Source organism: Sarcophilus harrisii, chromosome 6, assembly GCF_902635505.1.
Source record: "Sarcophilus harrisii chromosome 6, mSarHar1.11, whole genome shotgun sequence".
Classification (NCBI taxonomy): domain Eukaryota; kingdom Metazoa; phylum Chordata; class Mammalia; order Dasyuromorphia; family Dasyuridae; genus Sarcophilus; species Sarcophilus harrisii.
The window spans coordinates 232,149,436-232,171,747 of record NC_045431.1 but is presented as its reverse complement, the minus strand read 5'-3'; the positions used below and the strand labels follow the sequence as shown (position 1 = coordinate 232,171,747).

The window sequence follows — 22,312 nt, the reverse complement described above, 5'->3', positions numbered from 1 at the left end:
AGTGCACTGTCCACTGAACCACCGGCTGCCTCTAAGTTCCATGAGAGGCAACTTTAATTATGAAGAAGAGAACTTCTAACTTCTAACTAGCTAATACCGAGCTGAGCTATGCCTTGGTTCTTTGCTCTTTGTTCTTCTTTATCAAATTGGCCATGCTGAATCCTTCTTCTTCTGGGCAGTCTTCCAGCTACTTGAAGGCAGCTGCCATGTTTCCTCCCCTCTCCTTCCCTTCCTACACTCTTCTCTTTTCTATGCTAAACATCCCCAGTTCTTTCAATCGGTTCTACTAGAGCTAAGAGACCCAAAGCTCCAGAACGCTCTAGAACTGGAATTAGCCCTAGCTCTCAAACCAGAAAGTCAGGCCAAGGGATTCCTTAGCCATGACTATCGTGGGTCTGGTCGAGCACTAAGCGGCTCCCTTCCCAGAAGTCACAACTCTCATGGAATCACAAAATTAGGATCACAGAATCTGGAAATCAGCAGGGACCTCCATGGCTGCCCGCCTGACCTTCTGAAGAAATAGCCCCTTTATAAGCTATCTGATGAGTGGTCAGCTGGCCTCTGCCCAGAGATCTCCAAAGGGGAGAATCTTTTAGTACTTTTGAACCACTCCAGCTGCTAAAAGTTCATCTAGCCCGAATCGGACTCTGCAAAATCCCCACATTCTCCTGCTTCCGTCCTCTGGGCCAAAAAGAACAAAGCCCCTCCTTCTTCCCCGTATCTGCCCTTCAGAAGCCTGAAAATGATCATTCTATTCCACTGAAGTCTTTTCTCCGGACACCCTGAGTCCCTTCACCCAATCCTGCTCATGGCGCAACCTTGAGACCCTTCCTGATTCTAGTGGCTCTCTTGGAGGCTCTCCAAAATAATCAATGCCTTCCCCCCCCCCCTAAATCCCAAACGCTCAAAATGGAATACCATACTCTCCGTGTGGTCAGACAAGGGCAGAGTGTAGCAAGACTATCATTTCCTTATTCCTGGAAGTTCTGCCTCTCTGAAGGTGGCCCCGAGATCGCATTGGATTTCCTGGTTATTTGACTTGGTATTTCCCACTATTGACAGAGGTCACTGTGGTCCACTAAAATTCGCAGATCTTTTTCTGATGGATGGCTGTCTAGCCTCATCTCCCCCCGGTAATCCCCTTTGACTTCTCAAATTACTTTTATCACCCTTCTGATCTTTACAGGAATTCCTATTAGACAGATGGAGAAACCAAGGGCTGGAAAGGTCAGGTCACTTAGCCAAAGTGAGCGAGCCGGCTGCTCCAACACTGGAATGCAGATCCCTGGGATCCCAGTCCCATGACCCTTCTCTGACCTCCCGTGGATGGTCCTGGCATGGACCTCACAAGCCCAGAAACTAGTTCCTGGCTCTGGGGATCAGTGGATACAGGTCTAACTTGCCTGAGCAGCCCCTAGGAGGGAGAGGACGAAGGCAGGAGGAGGAGGAGGAGGTCAGGGGCCCACTGGAGAAGCCAGGATGTTCATTTCTGCCTCTGCCTAGAAACATGTGGGAATGTTTTCATATGAGGAGCGGTGACATCTGTTCACGCGCTAGCAGCGGCTCTCCCGCCGTCCCCTGCGGGCTCAGCCCCTTCTTGGATTTCGCCTGTGGACGTGGACGTGTTGTCTGCACCCCAAGAGCAGCCCCCTCCCCCCAGCTCAGCCGAGTTCCTTACCCAGTTTTCCTCCTGGATCTCCCTTATCGGCTAAGCCTGAGAGCGGCTGGGAGGGGAGATGGGGCTGGTGAGTCAGATGTGAAGGTATTCCTCCAGCAGCTTCTTCTCAGGAGATAAGGAGCTGCCAGTTAGGCTCCCACCCCCTGTCCTCCCAGGCCCTTTTCCCCGGTGCTTGGGGGCCACAGGGAGACGAGTCCACCAAGGGATCCTTCGGTCCAGGCCTCAAGCTCTGCCCCATCCCCTCCCTGGCTCCCTCCTCTCTTCCCTTTTTCCTCCCCTTCCTCCTCCGGCTGCGGCGGCCAAGATCCAGCAGAGAGCTCCGCTTCCCAAGTCCTGGATGGGGAGGGGGCAGCCAAGGGGCATGAGCCTTGCTAGTGATGGGAGACACTCTTTCCTTGGCTGGGCTGAGAGAGTCTTGTTCCCCCTCTTTTTCAGGCCCCTTGTCCCTCCCAACAATCCCCTTCACTCCCACAGTCCCAGTTCTAAGATCCTGACTGACCTCACACTGGTGTGCGGAACTCCAGGCTGCCCATCCATCCCTTCTCCCCCCCTTCCCTCCATCTTCCAAAGCCTTTGGTGAGGTCCTTCCAGAGACAGGCAGCAGCGTGTAGCAATTACACCATACTTGCAACTGGCCAGCCTCAGACCCTGACCAAGCCACCGGATCTCTGCAGCTAAGGAGATAGACTCTGGACCCGAAGCCAGGAAGACCTGAATTTTAACCTAATCACAGGCACTTGCTAATTGCTTGATCTTGGTCAAGTCATTTAACTGCTATCGGCCTCAGTTTCCTCAGCTGCAAAAGACCGTAATAGCCCCCACCTACTACAGTTGTTGGGAGGATCAAATGAGATAATATTTGTAAATCACTATATAAATGTTAATTTCTCTTTCTTCTCTTTCTCTAGGAATATATGTGTGTATATACATATATGCGCATATGTATAAATGTACATATAAAACATGTATATATAAATGCGTGTATATATACATATACATACACAACAAACACTTTTGTGTGTATGTGTCTTGGCTCTTTGAAGGTAGAAACTTTCACTTTTGTCTTTCTCAAGTTTTCTCATCTGTAAAATGAGGCTCATAACAGCGTCCCCCTCCCATGGTGCTTTGAGACATTTGTAAAGCATTTAGTACAGTGCTTTATATACATTATTATATCTATGTATTATACTGTATAGAATGTTTTATATACCTACAGTACAGCATTATATAAATGGAAGCTTATGATTATTATCCTTGACCCTTGCTAAGGAGCTTAATAAAAGCTTGTCAGTGATCTTCACCAGGGTCCCTTCACACAGGGTCCCCCCCATCTTTTTTCAGAGGATCACAGATTCTAGCTGGAAGGGACCTTAGAAACCACATGATCCAGTCTCTTTGTTTTAAAAATGCTGATATTGAAAGAATCACTTGCCTGGAGTCTCAGGGAGGGCAAGTGTCAAAACTGGAATTCAAACTCAGGCTCCCTTGGGCCAAACTTTGCTCCCAAAGCATCCGGGCTATCGGACTGTCAGCCCTCCCAGGACAGAATCTAGGTCATCTGTAATTTGGGCATCTCTGGCAGCCGGCACAAAGTTCTAGACTCGGCAAATCTGGAATAGACTTGACTTGATTGTAGTAAGACCGAGCTTGGAACCAGAAGCCGGAACCAGAAGCCGGGACAGTTCGATTCCGGCCGTGCTTCTGCCACCAATTACCGCCGGTGGGTAAGGGACGGTCACTCTCACTGGCCAGGATTCACTTTTCTGCTAACAGGAGAGCCAACGGGATTAAAGGGATAGCTAGTAGAGTGTGTGTAGTTTGCGGGAACACGCTCTGGAGAGCGTCGCAGGCCTGCCTGAGTCCCGGCTCTCCCAATTACTGCCTGTGATCTTGAGCAAGCTGGTTCTTCTCTTGCAGCCTCAGTTTCCTGATCTGCCAAATGAGGGAGGTGGACTGGAGGCCGGCCGAGGTCCCTTCCAGTTCAGTCTATGATGGATGATCTCATTAAACGGCCATCTCCACTCTCCCCACTAATTAAACTGGGGAGGTGAGAGGTCATTAGTCGGAGCTAAATTCTCCAGCTCGAGGCCCCGCCCACCCAATGACCTGCCAAAGCCTCCTTCCAACTGGAGCATTCTAAGTTTTTCGGCACTCAGAGCCCAGCGCAAGGCCACAAGATTTTCTTTTTCTCCCCTTCAGCTGCAAAGCTGAGGGAGCACTCCTTTCTCTGATCCTCCTCTCTGGCTTCCCCGGCCCCCTTCTCCATCCTTCTAAGCGACGCCCCTCTCTTATGCAGATAGCAGCCCCCTCCGAATGCCGGGGGATGGGTGGGAGGGGGTGGGGGATGGGGAAGCGGTCCCCTCTCCCTCGGATCTGAGCTCCGGGCCTGACCCTCCCGTCCCCCGCTGCGGACAAACAAAAGGCCCCGGGTTTTGCAAGGTGGGTGTCCGGGAGGCTCAGGGTCCTCCAGGGTAGGAGGTGGAGGCCTGGAGGTAAGGGGGAAACAGACGGAAACGTTCGTATTGTTCTCCCCTTCTCTCACTATTTTTCCGACGGGCGCGCCAACAGAAATCTTCCTTCCAGCTGTGACATGTGCAGCAGCTGCCTGCTCTGCCCTCCCGGTGAGCAACGAACTGCGGGCGTCGCAGCTCGCGGGCCTCAGCGCCCGTGGCAGGCCCTGGGTTCGAATTCGGACTCTGCTACTTGCTACCTGGGTGACTCTGGGCAAGTCACTGCCTCTCTCCGAGGCTTTCTCACCGAACCCTCCCCAAGGAGAGACGGTTGGACTAGAAAGACGATCCCTAGAGTCTCTGGTCTTAAATCGTATAATTTATTCGTTCGCCCTCACGCGCAGGCCCAAGGGGCCTTAAAAGTCCCCCCCCCCCCATACACCTGAGATCGGGAGGGGGGGGTCTACTACTCCTGTCCGGACCCCTCCCCTGCAGAGGGGGAGGGAGGGGGCTGGGGAGAAAAGTATGGCGCTGTCCAAGCTTTTTCTTTCACACACACCTGCATACGGAGCCTAAGGTAGGCCAGCCGAAGCCAGGGCTTTCATCTCTGCTGGGTCCGTTACCAGCAGCGGGGCGCCCACAGAACCCTTTCCCCCCCACCGTGAGGCAATTGGGTTAAGTGACTTGCCCAGGGTCACACAGCCAGGAAGGGTTAAGTGTCTGAGATCTGATCTCAGGTCCTCCTGACTTCAGGGCTGATGCTCTAACCACTGCCCCACCCAGATGACCCTAACAACGTTTGTCGATTGAATGCCAGAGGACTTTTTTGGGTCACGTTGCGGATTACATGCAAGCGGCCTACAGCTCTCTGCAGCCGCCTCTGTATTCTCCCGACTCATCCTGGTGACGCCCTCACCACCCCGCCGTCCACACTCGCCCATTCCCCGGTCCTGAGCTCCGGGAAGCCTCAGCCCCGCAGCCCGTACAGGGTTAAGAGAAGAAGGAGCCTCCTCCCCCTCCCTCGCCGCGGTCCCCAGCCAGCCTCCCTCTCCGCTCCGGGAGAATGCCGCAAGCCCATTGGTCGGCTCTCCGAGGCCCGCGGCCAATAGGAAACGGCAGCGAGCGGAGCCAGCTGCGGAGGCTGCCCAGGGAACGGGACGGGGATCGGGAGGAGTGCAGGGTTAGGACGGAGGTACGGCTGCCCGCGACGGCCCGGCGCGGGGATGCGGGGCGGCCCGGCCTCCGGGCCCGGCCCCAAGGCTGCCCGGGGCCCCCTGGCGAGGGAGCTAGCTGGAGCCCCGGCTCCGGGGCACAGGGGCTTTTCACTGGCGAGCGGGGTCGCTGGCTCAAGCCTCCCTGGGACTCAGTTTCCCCAGGGGGAGAATGGGCCGGGAGTGGTCCTCATTCCCCCCCTTTGGGAGGGACTCAGAACAACACGGGCCTTTAGAAATAAAAGGGCCCGAGATGCCGGACGTTTATGGGACGGCTGTTGCTCTTGGTCCCCCTCTTTTAGCAGCAGCAGGAGGGGAGACAGTCACCAAGTACTGTGATCACCCAGTGGCGACCTCGGAGGGGCCTTAGGGGTCAGACTGTCGAGACTGGAAGAAATCTTAGGATCAAGGATGTCACGGGTGGGGGGGGAGGGCTCGGGAACCATCGATTTCAATCGCCATGGTGGGGGGGGGGGTTAATCAAAGGAAGGAACCGAACATGGGGAGTCTCATATTTCGAGACGTCCCCTTCCCTCCCAGGAATGGAGTCAGCGGTCTATTTCTCAAGTTGGCTGACACCCCCCTCCCAGTGCTCCAGAGAGAACTGAGACCCCCCCCACTAGGATGGCCCTTCCAGCACCGAGGGGAGGAGCCCGCCTCCAATCTAGGAAAAAGGAGACCAGCTACTCCGGCTTCCAGGGGTCTCCCCGACCAACGAGAGTAGTGCTGGGAGTGAAAGTCACCCCTCTGAGAAACTTTGGGGAACCCTGGGAGGAAAATCCTTCCCAGAGTTCTCAGCATCCCAATTTCCCAACGACAGGTCCCCTCCATCACCACTCCTTGCCGGGAATCTTCCCCTTCCACCCCATTTCCCCCAATTGACCCACTGAGGAAAATTCACTGTCTATTCCCATCCTCCTGCCTCTGGTGCCCCTTGCCATCAGCCTGGGAAGAGTCAAAAGCAGATCCAGACAGATGGGGAAAACCCCAGGTCTGGGGGGGTGGGCGGGCAATTCTTTCCAAGGGAGAGATGGACAGCAGATGAGCTTGCTCACACTCTCCCCGTCCTCCCACAACCCCCCACGGCTGAGGCCCCCAGCCGAAGCTTCCCCAGGGGATTCTGGGGGAGATGTACATTCCTGGGCAGTTACTTGCCTCTGGTCACTGACTGTTCTTTCATTCCCGGGTCTGGAGGGCTACTGCCTGAATCACTAGGTCTTTAGGGGAAAGGAGGCTGGGAAAGCTGGCTGGATTGGCCCATAAGGTCATGGAGATGGAAGGGAACTTCAGAAGTCACTGAGTCGAACCCCTTCATTTTGCAGATAGGGAAACTGAGGTCTAGGGAAGGGAAAGAAGGGCAGATTTTAAATGAAGGTCCCCTGACTCCATACCTCAGGATCTTTTTCATTAAACCACAATACTTGGACTGGTGGCGTTTGGTCGAACCCACATAGTTTGGTAACAAGGAAATGACCATAGTCCAGAGGCTCCCAAAGGATGCTGCAAAAACTGACCATCCCCTTGGCTGATGACCAGGACCTCAGGCCCAGAAAGAGCCATAGGGCAGAGTGAAAGAAAGAGCCAGGGGAGACATGGGAAGATACAGAAGTGAAGCTTGGCTGATTATAGGAGAACATAATAGAAACTAATGATAATAATAATAATGGACTAATTATAGAACATAATAATAATTGACTGCTTATAGGAGAATACAATAATAATAAAGACCCTTTGTAAATTTTAAGTGTGCAAAGTTATTCATGTATATCTCATTGGAGCCTTAGAGATTATTATTCCCATATTACAGATGAGGAAACTGAGGCAGAGAGTGGTGAAGTGACTTGCTTGGGCTTCACTAAGTATCTAAGGTGGGATTTGAACCCAGATTTTGCAGAGCTCTATCTGCTCCACAGTACTATGTCTGTAACAGGGATCATAGTATTAGAGCTGGAAAAGAACATGTGGGAAGTATTTAAGTATCAGAACTGAGATTCAAACCCAGAATTCCTTGCCCCTATCCAGTGCTTTCTCTAATATATCATACACAGAGTCAGCGCCATTCAGGGAGACAGGGACTTAAGGGGTCTAGGTTAAAATCTAAGCTGCCGGATTTAGGGAGTCCCAGGTCCCATATGGAAAGCTCTCCTTCCCCCGACTACGTCTATCTTAGGTCTATTAGTCCCTTCCTTCCATCTGGCTCCCCAGCTAACAACCCAGGATTCTCTGAGGGCTGGAAAGACTGGGGCCGGCTCCATCCCGCAGCCTTGGCACAGAGGCACCTTTCCTGAGTGGGGGGGATTAGGAGCTCATGCAACCCCAGATTTTTCAGCAAGCCCGCCCCGGCCGGTCCTCTCCACTTCGTCCAGGGCCCTTAGGAGACCTTGTGACCCAGAAGAAGGATTGGGGAGGGGGTGATTCCAGCCTCAGACTCATTCCTCCCTCCCTGCCCTCCCCAGTCCCATGAGAGGCTGATGAGGAGGTTTCATATTTTCCCCCCACCAAAGTTCCCACCACAGAGCCCAGCTGACTAAGCAGGAATTTTTAGGCACACGCGTGTGTGCGTACACTCACACACACACTCTCACACACACACACTCACACACTCTCACACTCACACTCACACACACTCACACCCGGCCACACCAAGCCATGTGTCTGAGTGCAATGTCATGTAGCTGCGAGTGCAGGACTTCCTGCAGGCCCTGCCCACTCCCTGCATGGGGCCTGAGACCCTGGGAGGGAGCCAAGGCTGGGCCGCGAGGACGGCGGTGGGTGGGGTGGGAGAGAGCGCTTTTTTTTTCAGGATGACTTTCTAAAGCCTTTTCTCTCCCCTCGTGGTTTCAATCTGGGCCAGAGTCAAGGGGCAGGCAATAAAAGAAAAGAAAAAGGCAACTGGACGCAAGCTCCTGCTTTGGGCCCCACATATGATGCCGGGCCTGGAAGGGTCTGTTATAAACTGGCCGGTCCTTGAAGAGACTTAGAGCAGGAAGGGGCCTTAGAAGCCAGCGTCTTTTTTTTTTTTTTTCTCCAAATGAGGAAACTGAGCTCTAGAAAGGAGATGCTAACCCCAGGCCCCTAAGACCAAATCTACATCAAACGCCCCGGACCGTTCCCGCCACATGACCCTCTCCCCCATTTCAAGAAGCAGGCCCTCCACCAGAGCCTTTGTCTCTGCCTCTGTCCTCCAGTAATCCCTTCTTCCCGCCCCCCCCCCAACCCCAAGGTGTCTACTCTGGGAAGCTAGGGCACTGTCTCCTCCAGAGCAGGGCTCCTCCCTCGGGCATCAACCATCAGACTGGGCGGCCGGTGTCCAACTGGGCAGCCAAGCCCTGTCTGGGTCTAAGGAGGCGATGGCGAGGGGCGCAGCCCCAGGCTGGGATTAGCTGTAACTGGCATAGGCTGGCGACACCAGAGCTGGCAGCGGTTCCCATGGAGCAAAGCACGGGGTCTGTGTGCCAGGCTCTGGTGAGAAAGATCAGGATGATCTAGGAGATGAGTCTTCTCACCTTAATCCGAGTACTGGAGCACTCATGTGCCAACCCAGCCCCAGGGGACTCAGGAAGGGGAGAGAGAGTGGGTAAGCATCTTGCTATGGACACACCCCCACGAGAGTGGGTATCTCTGGGCAGGTCACTTCTGAGCCTTAGCCCCTCATCTGGAAAATGGGAATATCATTGGCAATCCCTCACAGGATTGTTGTGAGGCTCAAATAAAAGAGTACACACACACACACACACACATACACACACACTTATATATATATATGCAAACACATTTAAAATTTGAAAGCATTATATAGACATTCAGATACGTGCATATATTTTTGAAGTTTGCAAATACTATATATAATATAATATAATACAATATATAATAAATATATAATTTAAAGCACTATAAATACACATATATACATGCAAATATGTGTATATATATTTAAAGTTTGCAAAGCATTATATATACAGACACATGTATATGTACATATTTAAAGTTTCTAAAACACTATAAATATATATATATATTATATATATATTTAGGATTTGCAAAGCACCATATATATGCACATCTATTTAAAATTTGCAAGACCCAATATATATACATGTTTAAAGTTTTCAATGCATTGTATATCCATATCTGCATAAATCTATTTAAAGCCTGCAAAGCACCATAGATGGACACATTTGTATTTAAAATTTGCAAAATATTCTCTATGTAGTGATGTATGTATATATCTGCTTTCATGTTTGCAGAGCATTATATATGTATATATGCACACACACACACACACACACACACATCTCACTCCGCCCTGTATAAATAAATGTTAGTTATTGGCACTATTACGTTCGCCATAGAATCCCAGGGTTTAGAGCTGGAAGGACCTTAGAGATCAGCTGTCCCATAAATCCACTCATAAACTCCTGAGTTAGAAATGAGGAAACTCCTCCAAGGGAAGCGACCGCTCCAGGATTATGGGCTCCTAATGCCATGTGGGGGAGGGCCGGACTGGGAGCCGGAAAGTTGCTGCCTCTGGGGCTCGGTAGCTGTGCGACTCTGGGCCAGTCAGCTTCATGTCTCCAAGCTTCTGTTTCCTCCTCCATAAAATGGGAACCCTGGGCCAGACTCCCTTTCAGTTCTAAATCCAGGGTGGGGAAAAAGGGAGTGAGAGGCAGGCAGGATTTGAATCCAGATCTCCGGAGCCCGGCTCTTTGGCTCAGCACAGGGTCTGTCGCACATAAGGCATTAAGGAATGTTTGTTGATGGACTGACTGACAGGTGATGAAGATCACTGCCTTCGGGGTATCTTGCACCCCGAATATACTGGGACTTTCCCAGTCACTGGCTCGAGGAAAGGCTGAGGTGCTCTCCCTCTCCAAGGCCCTTCCTGGCCCCAGCTAGCCCGCAGGGTGGGTCTGCCGAGAAGCCACAGAGCCGGGTTCCAGGGAGGAGTTTTGGCAGGGAACCGGGCCCGGCCTGAGTTCAGGAAGGTGAGGGGCGAGCGGCCGCATCCCAGAAGGGGCCCTGGGTCTCTGGGTGGAGGAGCTGGATCTGACCTTCCTCCCTGTGCAACCTTAGGCGAGCCGCTTCTGCTCTTGAGCCTCAGTTTCCCTTCCTGTAGAACGCAGCTTTCTCTGTCCCCCTGCCCCCCCCTGCCCCAGACATCCCGGGAGCAGACTAGGTGAGCCTGGGCAGCCAGGCCGCCCAGCAGAGTTGAGGCCAGGTCACTAAGGAGGAGCGGGTGGAAGCTTCGGCCCAACGTGAGGAAAAACTTCCTCATGGCCACAGTGGAACAACGGGCCCGATGCCTTGGGAGGCGGCGAGCTCCTCTCCCTGAGGCCCCCGGGCCAGCGAGACCCGCCGAGGACTGGCTGCTTGTCGGAGACGTTGCCTCTTACTGACTTCTTATTGCTTTTTTCTTTTCTTTTCTTTTCTCAATTAACAAGCATTCATTGTTTTTTTTTTTTTTTTTTTTCTTTTCTCCCATCCATGTTCTCCCGCTCTTGAAAAGAAAAAGAAAAACCAGCCCCAGCCTCTTACTAAAAAATGCAGATGGGCAAAGTAAATTCCCACACTGGCCATGTGAAAAATATACGGCTCCTGTGGCATCTCAAGTCTGTTGAGTGTATTGGTCAGTTAGTCAATTAATAAAGCATTTATTAAACACCTACTGTATACTACAGATTTAAAGTTTGCAAAGCACTGTCTCTCTCGCTCATGTCTCTCTCTCTCTCTATATATGTCTCTATATACATTTATGTCCCACTAGGGGTTGAGGCATCACAAAAAGGCCAAATGTTGGTTTGATGTCGTATTTACAGTTCAGAATTGAAGCCCCGGAAACCTCAGTTCAAATCTCACCTGTATGAGTTTCTTCTCTCTGACTCACTTTCCTTATCTGTAAAATGGGATCATGATACCCACAATACCTACCCACCGGAGTGGAGGGAGGCTTAATGAGACAGTGCTAAGGGTTAAGTGTTTGCACAGAGGATTCCTGTTCAGGGACTCTGTGTGGGGCTCCAGGACAGGCTAAGTCGGAGATTTGTGGTCCTGGGAAGGCCCCCGATCATGGGGGGCTTCTTTGTGAGGTGACGGAGGGCCGTGATTTGGGCCGTGATTGTTACCGGGCGGGACAGGGGCTCAGGGCTACGGTTTGGACATGTTTGCGGGGGGGACTAGCCCATGAAGGTGGGGCTCCTGCCCCCTTGGTCACCCACATCCAACCGCATTAGGGGCCGGGGCAGGACCTCCGTCTGTCCGGCCAGTTCTGCGGCCCTCTTGCCCGCGGCCTCCCCCAGCCTGGCTGAGCTGGTTCTTCTGGTCTCCCTCTCTGGGCCGCCGGCTCTGCCCTGCCCCATCCTGCTCTGCCTCCCGCGCTCCCTCCCCGGGGGCCGTCTCTGCTCGCCCGGGGCCTGCCGCCTTAGGAGGCTTGAGCGGAGTTTTAGCCGCACTCGGGCCGGGGTTGCTGCTTCCCGGGCCCGGGGCCAGCTGGAGGGAGCTGGCTGGGCCGCGACTGTCAGGCCGGGCTCCAAGGCTCTGGCTGGGATCCCCTTGGCCTCCTCCCTCCCTCAGCGAGCGATCGTGTTTTGCTTCCAGAGAGGTCAGTGGCCCCGTTTGAATTTTCCTCAGTTTTTATTTTTGGAAGGAGCCGAGTGCTGGGGAGCGGCTCAATTTTGGTGGCTCCCCCGGGGGGGGAGGGGTATGGGAGCTGGGGCCCCTGGGATGGGCCCTGGATCCCAGCCTGGCCTTCTTTCTCTTCCTAAGTTGTGGAGCAGGGACCCCAGGGAGAGAAGACCCCTTTCTAGCCTCTGCTCTCTGTTGTAGAACCTAGAACCGCGGCCTGCAGCCTCTCTTGGCTTGGCCAGAGCTCAATCTCCCTGCACAGAAATAGGGAGTAGGGGGTTTTTGGGGGACAGTCCTGGAGCTGGGGCCCAGTTTTCCCACCAAGTCAGGACTGTTCCCCCCCAACCAGGCAGGACCATTCAGAGGGATATGGAGAGGGGGCTGCCGTCAATAAGAGCTGAGTTCAAATCTGGCTCCGGAGGCTTACAGGCTCTGAGGTTCTAAGGGATCACTTGAGCTCTCTGCCGTTCGGTTTCCTTATCTGTAAGCTAAGGCTCTAATGTGCCTTCCAGCCCTGCACCGGGGTCTCATGAGCCCCGCCCCCCTTCCCCAGAACAAGCTTCCTGTGGGGTTCGAGCCGCCGCTCCCTCCCTCCCTTCTCTTGTCCTGGTCTCTCCCTGCCCCGCCCCCCATCTGTTCCCAGGGTCACCCTGCCCTGTGGGCGGCTCTCTCTGGGCAGCCCCGGGGAGGACCGTGGCGTGAAGGCCGGGCGAGAGCAGCCCGGGCAGGGGGACTCAGCGCTGAGCCTGACATCACAGAGCGGAGGAGCCGCAGCCCCTCCAGCTGGGGCCCTTCCAGCTGCTCCAGATGTCTCAGGAATGTGCTGAGCACAGAGCTCTACCTCCATCATCTTCCCTTCTTCCCCAGCCCTGCCCCCCCCCCCCCCCAGCGCCTGCTCCCTTTCATCTCTTTTTGGCACGGGGCCGAGTACAAAGCCGGCCCGATCCAGGATTCCCCCTTCCCTGCCGGCCCCCTGAGGGAGGGGAACGAAGCCGGCCTGCCGGGGAGCACCCCTGGGAGCAGCCCCTGAGGGGGGCCGGGCCGGGGTCTGAGGGATATGTGGGCACAGCCGCACGTGCGTGTGCGTGTGTGCAATCCGGAGAAGACAGTTCATATGATCGCCCTAATGTGGAACTGATTTCCAGCCTGGGAGGAAGAATTATGGCTTTGGAAGGAACAGAGGGCAGGGAAGGGCCTTCTCTCCTTTCCAAAGCTCCTTGGCTTGGGGAACCAGCCCTGCCGGGCTGGGGGGGAGGCCAAGAGGGCCAGGGCATGGGCTGGGTGGCCGGAGCGGCTGTGGGACCTCAGAGCGGGGCTGGCCCTGCGGGGGCCTGAGTCCTGGGGCCGGAGTGGCCGGGGAAGAGATAGATTAAGGCCCTCAGAGCCTTCCCGCTCTATGGGCAGAAGCCGGCAGAGGCAGGACCGCAGCAAGGGAAGCTGGGGGACCGGCCGGGGACAAGGCCGGCCGTGCTCCCTGCCAGTGGGGGCTGGGGTCAGTCCTCGGGCCCCACTCCCCGAATCCTCCCAGAACCTTACAGGAGGAGCGGCTTCCAAGGGAGGAGCACTTGGCTTCATCCCCAGCCCTGGCGGCCTCTCGGTGCCTCAGTTGGCGTGGATCTGTTGGGATGGGACTCGCTGGTGGGGACACCGTGCTCTTGGCCCAGCACAGAAATCGAACGAAAGCGGGGGGCGGGTGGAGGGGAGGGAGGGGAGCTGGGGTCACAGCAGGGCTCAGGCCTGGTGAACTCTGCTCCCCAACAAGGAGGTACCCAGGGCCTGAGCTCGTGGTCCCCCCCCCCAAAAAAAAGGGCATCCGGTGTGACATAACATATATAATAGCGACCCTGGGGTCTGGGACCACGGCCGCGATGGAAGAGGCGAGATTTTCTCTAAAGAGCTTTCTCTGGGCCTCCAAGAGATAAGGCAAAGCAGCCTTCCCATTCCTTAGAGGGGAGCGGTTCCCCCAGAACTTTCTGAGGGAGGCAAAAATCAGACTGTAAAAGGACAGATTTAGAGCAAAGAGGAGCCTTAGTCCTCACCTAGTCCATCCCTTCATTTCATGGGAAACCAAAACCCGCACCCCGGCGACAAGTGAGACTCCTGGGATGAGTCGAGGCTAGGTATGGAAACTGGGGTTTCCTTCCCTCCAGTTGGGGGCTGACATCAGGGCCTGGAGTTTCCACCATGTACCCCTGCCCTTGGAGGAAGAGCTCACGGGGCGGCGCAGTTTCTAGGACCTCAGCGGATATTGCGTCTGACGCCTTTGTTCTACAGATGGGGAAACTGAGGCCCAGAGTGCAAAGGTGGCTTGTCCGAGTTCATTTGGGTGACAGGTTTGAACCTTTAAGTCTCAATTCAACACTTATTCCCACTCTTTCTCTTCAGAGTTCAAGCTCAGGAGGCAGAAGGCCTGACTGACCCTCTCCTTGGTACTTGCTAACTATTTAACTTCAGGGAAATGACTTCAGTTCCACCTAAAATGAGGCGACACTCCCAGGAGCACCCACCGGACAGAATGTTGTGGGGAAGGACTTCACAGGCTTTAAAACCCTATGCAAACATGCTTGCATATGTGACATGCAGTTTTTATCGATAGTAGAGGACCCGCTGTCTCTCCAGGGCCGGACTTCCCCGGAGGGCAGGTAGGTTTTGTTTGGGCTCCCCAGCCCCCAAATGGCTCCTTGTAGAGACAGGAATGGCAGCTTCCAGCCCCCAGATTGGAAAAGACCCCAAAGGGCCTCATGTCCTGGGACTGCCCGACCGAGGCGGTCACCTGGGCAGGAACGCTTAACCCGGCCCGGTCGCCAGGTCCATGCTGTTGAATGGAAGCTTTGGCCAAGTGGGGACGGAGGGCTTGGAGATCCAGGGACAGAGAAGACTTTTTGGGGTGTTCCTCTGACCCATTCTATCTGAATGTCAAAGTCAGGGGCCCTCCTCCACTTGGCGGCCCCTCTAGTCTCTTTGAAGGAGGAGGAACCTTCTCCTTCTTTCCCCACGTATCCCAGCCCAGCTCAGGCCCTCCTCCTCGCCACCCATTTATCCACCACCTCAGGCTCTATGAGTGGGAGCTGTTAGGATGACTTCCCTTCTCCTCTCCTCATTTTGTCTAGCTATTAAATGGGTACATTGTGATCCAGGATCCTAGATTCTCACATCCCCCCATCTTTGCTCACCTCCTTCCACACCCTTAGGTGTGTGTCCATAAATGGGAATGTTTTTAGACAACGAGTATGGGGATGCTCTCCATTCAGGGAGGACGTACTCTCTCTCAGGGAGGAACGGATGTGGATGAAAGGGACTGTGGAGGGGGCCACGAGTACCTGACGGATGCATTCTAAGATCACAAGACGAAGATCTGGAGCTGGACGGGCCTCAAAGAGAAGCTGATCCCCCTCCATTTTGGAGCCGAATGAAGCGAGAGCCCAACAAGCCAAGTTAATTCTCTAGGATTTGAACCCAGCTCCTAGAACTTCAGTCTTGCCATTCTAACCCACGGTCTCCTGTGAGAGTCCCTGAACATGTGTCACTCGGGCAGGGCAAGGAACAGGGCCAGGGCGGTCCCAAGCCTCCCCAGGTCAGCAGCTTGGATCCAGCATCCTAGACCATCCCCTCACTAAGTGCTTGCACCTGGGCTTCTGAAATATCAGGGGGTGGGCGCGGGCCCATTTAATCCAGCCCTTTATAATCGAATCCTTTAATAGATAAAGGAGGTTCAATGATTGGTCTGGGGTCGCGTGATTCTGCCCCCAGACCCGGTGTATTTGTCAAGGCTGCCCCACACTGTGCCTTGGGGGAGCGTCCCATGGGTTTGAAGACGCGTAGCCGGGTGCCCTGCACTGACTCTGGTGGGTCAAGGGCAGGAAGAATAACATCGGGAGAGAAGAGGAATCTCCCTGGTAATGGCCCTCCCTTTTGTCGGGAGTCTCTCTTCCTGCTGAAACCCAGACGTTCCAGGTTGAGACTTGGGGGCCAGAGAATCGCTGCTGATTCTGAGGTGGGAAAACTGAGAAATCTGGTCTCAATAAGGCCGGGAAGGCAGACACACCCCCGGTGCCTCCGAGATTCTGAGCCCCAGCGTGTCCCGGGTAACCAAAGGGTCCTTCTGATAGCGAGGGCACCAGCAAGTGCTCTGCCGGGCTCCCTCTGGGCCGTAGCTTTGGACGCCCCGAATCTAAAGAAGTCCAAGCCTCTAGAAAGTCTCAGACCACCCCAAAGGCCCTTTGCCTTCCCCCTCCCCCTCACTGATTGTCCCCAGATTGAAGCAGAGAGATCTAAGTGGACTTTTTTTTAACCTCGGAATGTCATGGAAAAGGGAAACAGCTGGATGCTGAGGCTCTGAGGGCTGGGCCCAGCGGCTCAGTGGTTAGAGCTCGGTGCTAATAGAGGCCAGTCACAGATTGTACTTTCCTGAAGTCAGCTGCTTTTTCTCACAGCCTCAAGACAACCCAGATCCAGATGGGCTATCATTGTGTATCATGGGCCTGAAGCTGAGTCAGCATTCTGCCTCAAGTCTGGGAGTCCCGGGAGGTTCAGGTCCCAAAGACTTTGGGGATGTATCGATCTTGTTTTAATTCCCTGATTAGATTGAACGCTCCTAGAGGAACAGTTCTGTCTCTGTTTCTCTCTGAATCCCCTCCGCTCCGCAGTACGGTATTTTGCTCCTGTTGGATGTTTCATAAATGTTTGTTGAGTGGATGAATGTGTGAACTCAAATGACTCTTGGTCCTGTGGGGGATTGGGGTTTAAGAGAGTGCTATGGTTCACTTCTACCACGGAGAATAGCTTGAGTTTAAAGACGCCATTATTACAGGGAAGGGGCGGCTCATCTGAAGCTATGGGATTGTGGGGGGCAAAGTTGGGGAGCAGAACAGTGCATCTGGACCCAAAGAGTCGGGGTTTAGGAAGTAACAGCCGATGCCAAGAAACAGGGCCCAGCACCCAAATCCCAAATCCTAGGGGGGTGGGTGGGGTACCCTTGCTCAAGCCCTGGAGGGAAACCTCTGGATTTGGAATGAATGACTTCTGGATCTGTCTAAAGGTAGCCAAGGTCTCCTCTGCTAGGAACCTGCCCTCCATGGGGGCCCAGTGATAAAGGGCCATATATTTTAATAGGATGACCCTAAATCACACTGATGTCTCAAGTCCCCTACGTTTTCCATTGACGTTTGGTGGTTGGGGGTGGGGAGGCTCCTTTGCTTTTTTAATTTTCCTAGAAAGCCCCAGCAGGAGGGAGACTGAGGGTTCTTGGGCCAGACTTAGCTCTCTCCCTTTTCCGGGCCGAACCCCGGACACCTCTGCCCCTTCACCTCCCCCCATCTGTTGGGAAGTTAATGAGTTTACTGTGTAAACATCCTCACAGGCAGCTTCCTGCTGCTCCCCTCCAAGACAACAGCTTTCACTCCAGTCCACACTGAGAGGCAGCCCCGGCTCTCCCCCACCCCACCCTCTCACTCTCCCAGCTGGGGCTCTTCCCGGATCCGAGAGCTGTTTCCTGGGCTGGAAGGCTCTCTTGAAGATCTGGGGGAGGTTCCGGGTCTGCTCACCCCCATTTCCTTGTTAGACACCCCAAACACAGAGGGCAGGGAGACCCAAAGGCTTGGCCACACAAGGAATACCTATTCTATTCTCCCTTGGGTTGCCCCCACCAATCTTCCAGTTGGCCAAAGAGCACAAGAGGGGACATTGAGGAAGGCTCTATCCTAGGGGCTTTCATCACAGGGCTTTGGGGAGGGAAGAGGGGGCTGTGAATCCTCAACAAAGGAGACAGACCAGCCTCTATTTTTATTCTTTCTTTCTTTTCTCCCTAACTTTTATTTTCAGAAGAGCCAGTTAATACCCTGCTCTCCAGTTTCCTTATTTCAACATAAGAGCTTCCAGCCTTTCTCTACTCTTTCACTCAGCGGAAATTCTTTTCTCCGAAGGGTATTTGCATTTGCTGTAGTGGAAAGAACCTTGGCTGGGGAACCCGATTCGAATCTCATCTGTTGCTTATACCCACTGCCATTTCGGGCAAGGCGATTAACCCTTCTCGGGCCTCTGTAAAACTCAAAGCCTGAGGTCCCTTCTAGACCCATGAGGCCCCGGGAAGAAGAGGAGACAGACTTCTCAGTACAAAGAATTAACAGAATCCCTGGGTGCCATAGTGTCATTTTATAGATGGGGAAACTGAGGACTAGAAAGGGGAAGTATTAAAAATAGCCACATTTGTATAGAGCCCTAAAATTTGCAGAGTCAGCATGATCCAGTGGGCAAAGAGCAGTTCTCAAAGTTACAAGGACCCCAGTACAAATTCTTCCTCTGACTGTGGGCAAGTCACCTTATCTCCCAATGGCCCTAAGTTGCAAAGAAGCTGCCAACCTACATCTGTAGAGGGAACTTCCTCACCTGGGAGGTCCCCATCCAAAGACATCACAGCTCTATTAAAGGTTGGAAAAAATATACCCTCTTAGAATAAGAAGGTGTTTTGATAAGCTGGAGTCTTAGCTCCTTTAGTAGTTCTCAATCTATTCCTCTTAGGGGACCGACTTTCCAGGACAACCCAGGAAAAGTTGTGGTGGGCGGGGATTTCCTTTGCTGCTGACAGTCCCCAGTTAGCATTTTGGCATCGGTAGGAAAGTGAGGTGGCTCTTGGTTCTGCCCTTGAGTTGTGACTGTGGTCTGAATAAACTCAGCCGATTTTTCCAGCTGCCTATTCAGCCCTTCACCCCAAGGTGCTCAGTTAAATCTCAACCCAGTCCCACCGGAAAGGGCCGCGAGGTCCCACGGTGGTGTCCAGGCTGCGACTCCATCCAGAGGGACTTGGGGCTGGTAAGAAGTCTGTCCTGGGGCGGCCCAGAGTCATACCTAGGTTTGGTCGGGGTGGGGGGGGTGTTGGGAAAAGCCTTCAGATTCAGGGATGGGGAGGGATCTGAGGGAAGGGAGAGAAAACTTGCCCTCGTGATCACAGCTGCCCCATTAACTGCCTTTAACTAACCAGTATGGTTAGTCAGCTCTTCCTAGGTCTCAGTTTCCCCATCTGGGGACTGCCCTGCCTGCCTCATAGAGTTATGGTGAGCACTCAAAGTCCTATCACTATCAATTAAGCGCTCCAATCCTTAGGACTCTCATCTGTAAAATGAGAACAATAAGGTCACAAGCATGTCCATAATACGCATTCCGTGCCAGGCACTATGGGAAGTGCTTTCTTATTTTAAACAAATATTATCGCCTTTGATCCTTACAACAGCCCTGGAAGCCGGGTACTCTGCTCTCCTAGCACCTTATATCAGGGCTGGAGAACACACATCCCTGAGAATTTAAGGGGAACACGGAGGGCACTTTTCTCCAGGTCCTCCAAGAAGCAACAGTGACCGGAGGCCCTGGAAACTCTTCCCTAATGGGGAGCCCACCCTCAAGAGGCTGTCCTGCTCTGACTGGGAGGGAGGCCTTCCCAGGGGGAAGAGCTCTGGGGAATGTCTGGCTTCTCTCAAGGGAGCTCACGGGGAGAGTGGCTAGCGCTCTGAACTGGACATCAGGAGGTGTGGATTTGGCTCCTGTTCAGACGCATCCTGGACAAGTCACCCTGTTACTACTTTCACAACCTAAACCAAGTCACCTCATCTCCCTGAACCTCAGTTTACCTATCTATGAACCGGGCATAAAAACAGCATCTACTTCACAGGGTGGCCGTGAAGATTTAATGAGATAAATAAGAAAAGCGTTTTGCAACCCTCAGAGCCTATAAAAATGGCAGCTGTTATTATTCTGGATAAATCACAAGCCAGAGAGGCCGCAGATCCCCACTCGGAGCTGGGTCAGTTGATTTACAGTATGGAATTAGGCTGCTCTGCTTCTTTTTCTCATCAGCAGAAGAGTGGCTCGTGGACTTTAAGCCTTAGAAATAATCTTTTTTGGTTCCTCCTTCCCTTTCAGTTTGCAGATGGGGAAACTGAGGCTCAGGGAAATGAAGTGATTTTCATGAAGTCATACAGGTAGTAAGAGAACTAAGAATAAAATGCAGGTCTTTTGACTTAAAAGCCGGCCCTCTTCTTTGCCACATGTTCCTGTGTGACTTCATTCATTCCTTCATTCATTCCTTCATTCTTTCCTTCCACTCACATTGACTTGAGGCTCTGCGCTGGTGCGAGTAAGCAGTCAAAAGTGTGTGAGGTGTGATTCCTACTCTCAAGTGAGGGATCTACAAGCTCACTTTTCCTTTCTGTAGCAGGGGCCAGTCTCCCCAGTTTGGGGGATGGAGAGTGGGACTAACTCTCCTCCCCAAGGTGCCAGGGTACTGGGCTCTCCGCCTTTCTGGGCAAGTTCTCAGAGGCTAATTGGCAGCTTGGCACCCAGGGTAATTGGGGCCTGAGGGAGACCCGGGTGGCCTGGGGGACCCAGGGGAACTTGGGCCGTGGATGAATTAACTTGCAGGGATCCTGTGGGGACCGACTTCCAAGCCCCAGGCATACCTCCAAGCCACACAGGGACCTGAGATTTCAACTGGGCAGATCCTTCCAAAGCCAAATATTTTCTCCCGAGACTGAGCCCACGCCCTGCCCCCATCCCCCTCCATTCACCGTCAGGGCCTTAGGGCTGAGCCTACTGGAGGGAGGACACATTTCCTTAGGAGGGGAGGGGGGGAGAATGCCATCTTCTCTGCCCACTTTCATCCTTTTCTTTCAAAGGAGTGCACGGGGCTGGTCTCTGCGCTCTGTCGCTGGGGTCCCTCTCCTTATTCTGCCCCGGGCTGGTGGGCAGTCGGCAGCCCCCCTTTTACGACTGGTCTGGCATCAATCCAGATTGTGTCACCCAAGGGGCGCCAGGGTCGGGCTTTCTCTGGCTTTGGGCGGATTACTCCTCTCCTGCCTCCTCCCGGGATCAGACTGCACCCTTTGCTCCAGGAGACAAAAGGGGGGGAGGGAAATCGACTGAGGTGGAGGGGAAGCGTCCGCGGTTCTTTCCTCGGGTAGGAATGGCCCTGTTGCCACGAGATACCCTTTCCCCACCCTTCCCTACAGCGAAGAGTCCCCGGAACTGGGTGGAAATCCACCCTCCGACGGCGCCCCCGGGGCTAGAGCTGGAGCAGGGGTCGGGGTTAGATCTCAGCCTCTCGGGTCCCCGGGTCCCACGCCAGCTGGCCTTGGAGAGAAACCAGGTTCCGAGTGGGGGGGGGGAGGGAAGGGAAGAAGCGAGGGAAAGGGGCACAACCGCCTCCTCCTAGGGTGGCCCATTGTTTCCACCGCCAGCGTCCATGCCCTCAGTGCCGGCTGTCAGAGGGGCTGGAGTGGGTGACATGTCAGTAAAGGCGGCCAAGTGCCAGCGCGCTGGCCCCGAGGGCGGCTCGGGGCTCTGGCGGTTTCCCTCCTGCCCCTACCCCCTTCCCTGGGTCACCTCATTCTTCCACTGGGGCTCTGAATGCCACTCCCACCCCTCCCTCCCGAGGGATGGCACAGGTCGCAGCTGCTGTACCCGGGGGGGCGCCAGACGGCGCCAGGGGGTTAGAACTGGGTCTCTGCTGCCTCCGTGTGTGTGCGCGCGTGCGAGTGCGTGAGTGTGTGTGTGTGTGAGTGAGTGTTGTGTGAGTGTGAGTGTGAGAGTGTGAGTGTGAGAGTGTGAGTGTGTGTGTGTGTGTGTGTGTGAGTGTGTGTGTGAGTGAGTGTGTTTGTGTGTGAGTGTGTGTGAGTGTGTGTGTGTGCGTGCGCTCAGCAGCGGGGGCGACGAGTGGCTGCGGGGCGCAGACCCCTTGCCTTCCTTACCGCATTGCTCAGGAAATCCGCCTCGTTGAGATCGCCCAGGTCCAGAAAGCTGGAGCCCGGGAAGAGCCTGTCTGCCGGGAAGGGCTCTAAGACGGCGTCCATGGTGTCCGGCTCCAGGACCCCCGGGAGGTGACGCGGGCACAACACCCCCTCTCCTGCCCGGCTCGGTCAGCCCAGCGCTGAGGCGCGCCCAGGCCGCCGAGCTCTCCTGCGAGCCCCGGCGAGCGTGGGGGGCTGGTCTGGCCGGGGGGCGGCGGCGACGGCGGTGCAGCCGGAGTGTGGGCTCGGGGCTCCGGAGCCGGGCTCTCAGGGCATGGGCGAGCCGCTGGCAGGGCAGCGGGGCTCCCGGCGCGCGGGGGGCATCTCTCCGCCCCGGGCAAAGCTATATTCCATGGGGAGCAGCCGGGCCGGAGCCGTGGGGGCTCCCGCCCCTCCCAGGGGCTGGGCGGGAGCCTGAGCGGGGGCGCTCGGGCCTCCCCCGGGACTGGGTGGGAGCCGGAGCTCGAGCGCTCTCCTCTCCGCTCCCTCGGTGCGTTTCTCCCTCCGCACCCTCCTGTCACTTTCCTCGTCTCCCAAGCCGGGAAAGCCGAGCTCCTCCAGCCTGGCTCGGTTGCCACG

General features: G+C 54.6%; 1 protein-coding gene across 1 annotated transcript in view; it reads right to left on the bottom strand.

Annotated features, from left to right (window-relative positions):
• CREB3L1 (cAMP responsive element binding protein 3 like 1) overlaps positions 1 to 22,312 on the bottom strand; it is a 53,873-nt gene extending 31,561 nt beyond the window's left edge. The window contains exon 1 of the mRNA XM_012552618.2: positions 21,695 to 22,312. Coding sequence (XP_012408072.1) covers positions 21,695 to 21,796 — 102 coding nt within the window. The 5' untranslated portion in view covers positions 21,797 to 22,312. The remainder of the gene's footprint in view (positions 1 to 21,694) is intronic.